We start from the raw sequence: 10308 nt of genomic DNA, 5'->3' as shown, positions 1-10308 counted from the left end.
ATTAGTTACAAGGATTCCGCGGCATAAGACCGTGAACACCATCTCTGGGAGATATACCCATGCATTACTAGGCCTTTCAAGGTGCAGTTTAGGATGTGGCGCCCATCCATAGGTTCCATTTAATAAACTGCAGTCCTTTTGTCTATACTATGGGCGTCCGTCAATCTGACACGTTGGATGCAACGTGTTGGACGGGCGGGTAGCGCTCTTAGCGAAGGGGTGCACCCTGTTCTAGGCGGGGTGGGTGGTATGTAGCGTCGGGCGTAAGTCCAGGGGGCCCGAAAACCTCCGTTGCCAGCTGATACTAGAAGTGCACCATTTTTGCGTCATAGTTGCTCTATTTTGCTTTTCAGTATTTGCTCTTCAAGCATTATAGAAAGCTCTTCGATCATACTTCAAATTCATTCTGTCACGTTCACGGTTCTCGATCCTAAACACTCACCATTCACACTTCAGCCTCACGAACTCTATCACATAATCATTTATCCACCCGCATACCCTTGTGTAGTGAAATATTACCCCGTTAGGATTTTCAAGTTAAAGTAGTGTTGCGAAAAATTTTCAACGCGAGAGTAAATATTACCCCGTAAAGATTTTCAAGTTAAAGTAGTGTTGCGAAAAATTTTCAATGCGAGAGTAAATGTTACCCCGTTAGAATTTTCAAGTTTAAGTAGTGTTGCGAAAAATTTTCAACGCGAGGGTAAATATTACCCTGTTAGAATTTTCAAGTTTAAGTAGTGTTGCGAAAAATTTCCGGCGCGAAAGTAAATATGACTATACACTGACTAGTATTCGGTGGGAATCCTTTTGGTTTTTATTTGATAAAATTAGTTACAAGGATTCCGCGGCATAAGACCGTGAACACCACCTCATGGGAGATAAAACCATGCATTACTAGGCCTTTTCAGGCACAGCCATAGAGTACGGAACATTTAAGTATGTTGCAACCCATACGCTAAGCTGTCTTAAAGTCCTTTTGCCTATACTATGGGCGTCCACCACTCGAACTCGTTGGATGCAACGTGTTCGATGGGTGGGTAGCGCTCTTAGCGAAGGGGTGCACCTTGCCTGGGCCTAGAGCCTTAAACAGGCGGGGTGGGTGGTATGTAGCGTCGGGCGTAAGTCCAGGGGGCCTAAGAACCTCCGTTGCCAGCTGATATTAGCAGTGGACGAATGTTTGAGTCATATTAGCTTAATTTTGCTTTTCAATATTTGCTGTTCAAGCATAATTTAAAGCTCCCCTTTAGTCATGTTGCTAGATCAGGATTTTCTATTTTAATTAGTGTTGCGAAAAATAACGCGAGAGTAAATATGACGATGCACTTACTAGTATTCGGTGGGAATCCTTTTGGTTTTTAAACTCAATGTTTTATTTAATTAATCAAATTAGTTACAAGGATTCCGCGGCATAAGACCGTGAACACCATCTCATGGGAGATAAAACCATGCATTACTAGGCCTTTCAAGGCGCAGTTTAGAATGTGGCGCACATCCATATGTTCCATTTAATAAACTGCAGTCCTTTTGCCTATACTAGGGGCGTCCGTCAATCTGACACGTTGGATGCAACGTGTTGGACGGGCGGGTAGCGCTCTTAGCGAAGGGGTGCATCCTTTCCTAGGCGGGGTGGGTGGTATGTAGCGTCGGGCGTAAGTCCAGGGGGCCTAAGAACCTCCGTTGCCAGCTGATATTAGAAGTGCACCGTTTTTGCGTCATAGTTGCTCTATTTTGCTTTTCAGTATTTGCTCTTCAAGCATTATAGAAAGCTCTTCGTTCATATTTCAAATTCATTCTGTCACGTTCACGGTTCTCGATCCTAAACACTCACCATTCACACTCATCATTCATCAGTATAGTGAAATATTAGCTCGTTAGATGTTTATGTACTAGTCATGTTTTTAGATCAGGATTTTCTATTTTAATTAGTGTTGCGAAAAATTTCCAACGCGAGAGTAAATATGACAATGCACTGACTAGTATTCGGTGGGAATCCTTTTGGTTTTTAAACTCAATCCAATATTTTATTTAATCAAATTAGTTACAAGGATTCCGCGGCATAAGACCGTGAAACACCATCTCATGGGAGATAAACCCATGCATTACTAGGCCTTTGCAGGCGCAGCTTTAGAATACGGAACATATGAAAATATGTTACCATATTCTAAACTGTAGTCCTTTTGTCTATACTATGGGCGTCCGTCAATCTGACACCGTTGGATGCAACGTGTTGGACGGGCGGGTAGCGCTCTTAGCGAAGGGGTGCATCCTGTCCTGGCGTTACGACGTCCAGGCGGGGTGGGTGGTATGTAGCGTCGGGCGAAAGTCCAGGGGGCCTAAGAACCTCCGTTGCCAGCTGATATTAGCAGTGCACCATTTTTGTGTCATAGTTGCTCAATTCTGCTTTTCTGTATTTGCTCTTCAAGCTTTATATTTGCAAAGTCGAGTCACTTTTATTAAAAATAAAACCCCCTGGGGGGGCCAGCCCATATACTAAATCGGAGCCGTGAAATTTCGCCGATATTCTTACTTTTAATAAAGTGAGAATATCATCTTTAGTTTTTGCTAATCATACGTTTTAGCTTAGGCATTTCAGCACACATGAAGAAAACTGGTAGGTGAAAATACCTTTGGCCTTGTTCATTTTTATGCCCAAAGCTCATTCGGGTACTTAGATGTACTCGCGTGGGTGGAGGGCGGTGGACAAGGTTTAGTTTTAAGTGTACATTTTGGCGACTGACAAAAGTAGTGAACCAATAGTGAACCACGATATAAGTTCCACATGTGTGTGTGTGGTTAGGATGTGGGATTTGTATCGTTTATTAACAATCTTAACTTACTATAACATTGCAAAATACTTATCAAGAATAAATTGCAAAATTTTTACATTAGATAATTCAATCGAATACGAAAATGAAATGTATTACTTTAGCATAATGTTCACTATTATTTGTCAGTCGATTTCAGCAAAAAGGTATGTGATTTTATTAGAGTGTGAAAGTTGAATTGAACTCGGGTGTCGGAGGCGTCCCGGGACGTTCTCTCTAGGTGTAGGCATTTTTGCACCCGGGTGGTTGTATGAGAACCGTGGAGTGAATTTTTGTGAGAATGATTTTTGCCCTTTTTTAAATATAGCGATAGGCAGGCAGGTAGTTTACTTCTGGTGTGATTGAGTTTAGTTTATAAGTAGGCAGGGCCAGAGCAAGCTTTCATGTTTCTCTTCGTATTCTCCTCTAATACGTGAGAAGCTTGTATCTGGGGTTGGGAAACCAAAAATCAAGAGAAATGATGAAAATGCAATTTAATTAATTTATCAATTAATTAATTTAGCATTCTCTCTTGATTTTTTCAAGGCCAAGCCTTATTAGTTTGTAAGTCGTAGTCGTGGTACTAGACCCGATTACAAAAATGAAGTATTAAAGTGAAAGTGAAGTGAAGTGAAGTGAAATTAAAAAGTGTTTTGTGCTTGGACATTTGCAAAAATTGTGCAGGTATGCGAGTAGCGATTCAAGGGATCGTTGCTCGTTTACGTGTTACGTTTTTACAAATGTCTGAGCAAACGTAAAATTTTCGCGAGTGATTTTTGTGAGGCTATTGCCGAAGAAAGAAGAGGCTATATGCTGAAGAGCCCCGGCAAAATTTGCCCAGAAGAGGGGAACTACTAATGGCTCTCCATCTTCGGATGGACAGTCATTCTGTCACTATGCTCGCTAATATGTTTTTTCATTTTTTGTGTTTTTCCTTGAACGGTATGAATAATACCGTCGAGGACGTATTGAACTCGACATTTTACGAGTTCAATACCCAGCTCGTTGAATGGTCAACTCGCGATTTTATTTCCCCTATTTCTTTTTCGTTTATTGCTTGATTGAAATAAATTATTCTTTTCTTATTGATTTGCACATCAATTATATTTCATGTTCTTATTTTAATTTTGTTTTATTTATTTAAAACCTACTCTGAGATTGTAATGGTAATTATATATTCTGTTTCAGCATTTTTCATTTCAGTTGTAATCGAAATTATGATGTTAATTATATTTTCTATTTCAGCATTTTATTGTTGAATTATTTTTTAATTGTTTCTGATATTAGGATGTTAATTCTATTTTCTATTTCAGCATTTTATTGTTAAATTGTTATTTTGTTAATTGTTACAGGAATTATGATGTTAATAATATTTTCTATTTCAGCATTTTATTGTTAAATTGTTATTTTGTTAATTGTTACAGGAATTATGATGTTAATAATATTTTCTATTTCAGCATTTTATTATTGAATTGTTATTTTCTCAATTGTTTTTGATATTAGGATGTTAATTCTATTTTCTATTTCAGGATTGTATTGTTTAAATTTTTATTTTATGTTGTCTGTTTTGAATGGTTTCACGTTATTGCATATCTAATCCTAATAATTATGTTTTCCGTTACAGCATTTTATTGTTAAATTATTATTATTTTTTCAATTGTTTCTGATATTAGGATGTTAATTTTATTTTCTATTTCAAGATTGTATTGTTTAAATTTTTATTTTATGTTGGATGTTTTGAATGGTTTCACGTTCTTATAATTTTAGGGTGGGTCACTAACGTAGCCACCTCCACGTGGTGTGACCTGGTAATTGATATCGTTTTCTAAAGATAACTTTTAGAAAGCGATATCAAGCTAAGAGCTACTATAAAAAGATTTATATATTTTTTAATTGGGAAATGATAGTTTAAATTCAGAAAAGTATTTTCGGGATTGCAATATTACCATATAGAACGTATAACTATACCTCCTTCTTTTCGAAGTCGGTTAAAAATAAAATAAAAAGAAAATCACAAAATATGGAATTTAGAAAGAACGAAGTTGTTTGATACGCAATGGTAGAAAGAAATCAACCCTGGTGAAGATATTTCAAGCAGAGACGTTGTTACCTTGGAAAGGCCATGACTTTATCCATGACTCTCGTCAGGCGCCAGATCTCGCTTTTGTCTACAGAACACATAATTTCTGCTTTTCATTTGATAGAAATTCGCTACGTTGACTAACAAATATTTTTCTTATAACAATTTTCGAGAGGAATTCATTATTGAATGAAAGTAAAAATTTGCATAAATGGAGGGTGGATGGGATGAGGTAGGTGGATCTCCAAACCACAGCAACCTCCTCGTCGTGAGAACTGGGCAATCGTTATTATTTGATGACTAATTATTAACTGTATCATTATTTCTATGGTACATTTATTAATTATACAGCAAATAATACGAGCGAATTGGCTGTGAAATTTATGCTTTTTTTTCTATTTAATCTCTATTAAATATTTTTCAGGAACTATGCCTTTCAGATTCTGAAGTGTATCACATTGCAACTACAATTTTACGGAACGAAAATTAATAATAATGAATGCATGGTCAGTATTGTTTAATTATGTACTTATACATATAGCTATCGTAGCATACACGTGTCATTTAGGTGTATGCGAAAGGTGACGTAGTATAGCATGCCGTTAGTTGATAGGGTTGATAGCATGCGATAATTGAGGTGGCGCTTAAATCAGTTTCTGTTCGGCCTAATATTCGATGAAACGTTGACTGTTTTACCGACGCGGAATTCGAAGTTCGGCCTCGACGCTCGCATCACCTGAATACGCAGTTTTTAGAATTAGAAATCATAAAAGTCCCTACTATTCTTCGCATATTTTTGTTATTAGTTCATATAGCAAAGCTATTAAACCACATTTTTTGTATCTTTCTATTTCGTTAAATTATTTTTGATCGTATTCATGTTAATTGAAAGCAATTATTGTAACACTTTGTAGCAGTGTTACAAAAATTTACAACACTGTCGGAAGTAGATGCGCACAAAACGGATGTCATCGCCCAGAAGAGTAATGGCGTCCAAAGCGGACATACAATTCTCTTGCTGCTTGTTCGTTGCGTTTAAATTAATTCGGTAGAAGTAGAACACGCAAATTATCGATATTTTTATCGAGTAATGTTTTGAGTAATTACTTTAATTCGTATATATCATTGATCGTTTCGGAAACATTTATATATAATCGGTGAAAATAAGTGGTCGTGTATATTTTAAAGATTTTACAGTGTTAACTGCATCAGAACACATTTATTCAGAATTTCTAAGCAGGTTGTTCATTAATTTTTATAAACATGTTTTAGCTTGTATTATAAGTATTTAGAATTTTAATAAAATCTACAATAATAAAATTATTTGACTTCCCTAGAAAATATATCGTCTAACCTTTATAGGTGTTCAGTTTCAACAAAAGTAGTTATTAGTATTAATTTACAAATATTGAGTATTGGTTTTGATAATAATACATTAACTCTGGAGAACCTAAATTCTACAATAAAAAGATAAAATATAGAATATCTTTATTAAAAAGTTGATAATAAATTTTCACACATTGTGAAAGTTCATTTTGTACCTAATTGTGTCTGCATATTGTAGGTCTGAATTTGAGTTAAAAATGTTGTATTAAAACAGCTGACTTATGAAGATTAATATAATCCATTTCTTTAATTAGTTTAATAAAGTTAATAATAAATGATTTAATCAGCATTAAAATGTTTTTACCTTATTAAGTAATTCAACAACTATATTGAATCCATATGTGAATTAAATATGGAAACTAATAAGATACTATTGAGATTATAAAAATATTTAATAAAATATTAATGAAAAATGTATTTTATTTTTATTTACAGAATTAACTGCAATGGCATCAGCATAGCAGCATTAAACAATATTGAGCAACAAACATGTTTATCCCTCATTGTCCATTTAGTTTATACTTTCTTTTATATATTTAAAGTTACTGTAGTGTTTTATAAATTATTCAGTTATGTCTGCAAATACTCAATTTGCAAATCCTCCACCAGCTATAAGTTTACCTAATATGTCAGTACCACCTCCTGCTGCTCCAAACTTATCAGCTCCACCTCCTAATTTAACTACCATAAATACCTCTGGAAGCTATCAGCATCGATATACCAATCACAGAGATGGAGCTCGTGGTTTCTTCAAACCATTTAGACCATATCATGCCCCTAAGATCATTGCTGCTGGCCAGGATACTTTACAAGATGAATTTGATGGAAAAAGACTTCGGAAGTCTGTTATGAGAAAAACAGTGGATTATAATTCTGCCATTATAAAGAGTTTAGAGGTATAATTCTCAGTTTATTTAATAAAACTTTATTATATCAAAGATAAATACTGATGATACAATAAATTTTATGTGCAGAATCGAGTATGGCAGAGGGACTACAGGGACAGACGTGCCCTTCAGCCAGATGTGATGTATTATCCTGACTTACTTCCTCCACCTAGTTATGTTGACAATCCAATAAATGCAGTCACCACAAGATTTGTGAAGACTGCAACAAATAAAATGCGTTGTCCGATCTTTTGTATGGCTTGGACACCAGAGGGTAGACGTCTTGTTACTGGTGCATCGAGCGGAGAATTTACTCTATGGAATGGCCTCACTTTTAATTTTGAAACTATTTTACAGGTATTTTATTGGTTTCAATAATAATTCGATAATGATGCAAAAACACAATGCTTCGATGTTTTCATAAATTCGTTGTTAAAAATGTTCGTTTGAACACAAATTTTTAACACCTCAATTAAAATTAACATTGTTACTTAAAAAAAAAAAAAAATTAATTTTGTTTGCGTAGGCACATGATAGCCCGGTAAGAACAATGGTATGGTCACACAATGAGAGCTGGATGGTCACGGGAGATCATGCAGGCTACGTGAAGTATTGGCAGAGCAATATGAACAACGTCAAGATGTTTCAGGCGCACAAAGAAGCGATTAGAGGACTCAGGTATACCATCCACCACACTAGTCCTTACGTCTCTTGCGCCACTGTTATCGGTGATCCGTCCATCCTTGCTGTAGTTAAGATATTGGACGTCACTCTCATTCTCTTCCTTTTCTGGTTTTATAATACTTCTGTTCTGGCAGTAGTAATTCTTGTATGGGTACACAGGTGATCTCTACAGTTTTTGATAAATTGTATTTGAACAAATTTCTGATAGCAGGCATGCAGGAGATATGTAATTTTTGGGGCCTTCAAAATTTTCTGTGATACAAAGTCTGTGATAAAAATAAATTTTTACATTATGGGGTACTTTTCATCCGCGTTACTATCGACTGTTCTGTAAATTAACATTTTTTAAATACAATTTTTTTTAACGATAAATATCTATGTCGTTAAATATTCCGTTCTATATTTAAAGAAAAAAAAAAATAAAAAAAAAACAGATGTGATGCAATAATATTACAAACACTGAGTGACAGTATACAGGTAGTTCCGGTTGCTTTTATTTAAATAAATGTGTTAGGTTTAAAAAATTGAGTATGTAACAGGTTTTCAAGACTATGTTGAATTTTTGAAAAATTTTCTATACTTTTACGGATCATAACAATACACACTTGTATTCTTAGAGTCTTAGGGACCTAAATAAATTTAAACGGTCCGGTAGATCATAGTAGCATGAATTTATTATTTTACACTGTTATATCAGCAAATGTTAAGGCAGAAGTGGAGTAAATAACTAAAGAATAAAGTTAGGTCCTTATGGCTCATGGTTTACGGAGTTTATATGGTCAGACTATCGGGTAAAAATGTATACTTTTAGAATTACGAATAAACAAACAAGAAATATATGCAGCAATACCTAGTCGAGATTCCCATGGAATTATAATAAAAATAAATATCCTGTGTCCTTCTTTACATCATCCAAGTTTCAATAAGGTTCAATAAAGATATCGCAGTATTATTTGGTTTTGACAATAAAAATAAAGTATTTCTTCTTCTATTTGTGTCACTTGTGCCCTTTTGCAGATGAGAGAGAGAGAGAGAGTAACAGAGAGATTAATAAAATTCATGTACACTTCGGACATTTTTTTTGTGCAATAAATGTTAAACTTTTAAAAAATATCACTCTTGGTATATCGCTCGATGGTCATGTGGCATCAAAGAGAGATTCCGTTTTCATTTTAAAGGAATAGTTTATTGCTTGATTAGCAATGACTTTTGAGTGCCAGATATGACTGTCGAAGATGGTTTTTTGTTTATTTACGAGATTTACACATAGATCTTCCTTTTATTACTGATGTCTGCTATTCCTCAAAGTGCATTTTATAGTAAAGTCCATTACTGATATGTTATTAATTTTAATAGTATCATGATAACATTGTTCAATGAATACATGAACTTTTAAGACTGACCCAAAAGTGAAATTTATTTCGATATTTTTATGTGTTGCTATATATGTTTTTCGCGCCTGTATCGTTTATATTGAGCTTTCAGGAAGAATCATACAGAAAGTTCATCAATAATTATAAAAGAATAGTTACTTATTTAGATAATTTAAATAAAAAAAGAGTTAGTTGACTGTTTGAATCTTATAGGATTTTAATTACCTTTTACACAATACATCACATTTAAGATTTAACAAAATTGCATGCTTAAATGTACAAATGTATTATCCAACAGATATCATAAGAATTTGCTTGCTTCGTCCGTACATAAATATTGCATGAAGTAGTACTTCTTTAGAGCAAAATGACAAATCAGTAATAAATGTAAGTCATTATATATTTCAATTTTAATTTCAATATTTAATGCATCATGTTCTGAGTCGTGCCATGATAATGTCCGTAAGGTGTACTATAATATTTTAGACGATTATCTGTTGAAATCTTGTTTTCTTCCACTTGAGATATATTGCACTTATAAACTGATAACTTGAGTAAAAGTTAATAAAATTCAGTGTGTAGACAATCTTCTATTACATTATTTTATTCTTTTTAATACTGACCTTTATACATGTGCCTAAATGGAATAATGAAACTGAAATATATACTACATTCCATAACATTCGAATATTTATTTTATTGATGATTTTTCATTGTGAGCATTTGCAAATAAAGAATCGCTTCCTAATTGTATAACAGCGTATTGTTTGAATATAACGTTTGTTTTTTGGGTGGGTAGTTTCAGTCCAACGGATCACAAGCTGGCAACATGCAGTGATGATGGAACAGTCAGAATTTGGGACTTTCTTCGCTGCCACGAAGAACGAATTCTTCGGGGTATGAACCATATTACAGTTAATCAATATATTACAAAAGATCTTATATGATTTTATATTTTTAAGAATTCTTTGATATCAAACTTTATTAGAATAGCTACTGATATAATCCTTTTTTAGGTCATGGAGCTGATGTGAAGTGTGTACACTGGCATCCACAAAAAAGTCTAGTCATTTCTGGAAGTAAAGATAATCAAC

General features: G+C 34.3%; 1 protein-coding gene across 3 annotated transcripts in view; it reads left to right on the top strand.

Annotated features, from left to right (window-relative positions):
* The first annotated feature begins 4758 nt into the window (after positions 1 to 4758).
* The window catches only part of Wdr33 (WD repeat domain 33), an 8533-nt gene continuing 2983 nt past the window's right edge, over positions 4759 to 10308 (top strand). The window contains exons 1-7 of one of the 3 annotated variants that reach the window (XM_076688226.1): positions 4759 to 5116; positions 5309 to 5390; positions 6706 to 7166; positions 7245 to 7514; positions 7684 to 7835; positions 10014 to 10111; positions 10231 to 10308. The exon at positions 10231 to 10308 is cut by the window's right edge and continues 283 nt beyond it. In XM_076688226.1, coding sequence (XP_076544341.1) covers positions 6843 to 7166; positions 7245 to 7514; positions 7684 to 7835; positions 10014 to 10111; positions 10231 to 10308 — 922 coding nt within the window. In that variant the 5' untranslated portion in view covers positions 4759 to 5116; positions 5309 to 5390; positions 6706 to 6842. Of the gene's footprint in view, positions 5117 to 5306; positions 5391 to 5679; positions 6125 to 6705; positions 7167 to 7244; positions 7515 to 7683; positions 7836 to 10013; positions 10112 to 10230 lie in introns of those variants that run through there. The other 2 variants (XM_034325059.2, XM_034325058.2) reach the window with 2 other exon arrangements.

The sequence above is a fragment of the Osmia lignaria genome, chromosome 5 (genome assembly GCF_051020975.1).
Source record: "Osmia lignaria lignaria isolate PbOS001 chromosome 5, iyOsmLign1, whole genome shotgun sequence".
In the NCBI taxonomy this organism is placed as follows: domain Eukaryota; kingdom Metazoa; phylum Arthropoda; class Insecta; order Hymenoptera; family Megachilidae; genus Osmia; species Osmia lignaria.
This window is presented reverse-complemented; position numbering and strand designations above follow the sequence as displayed.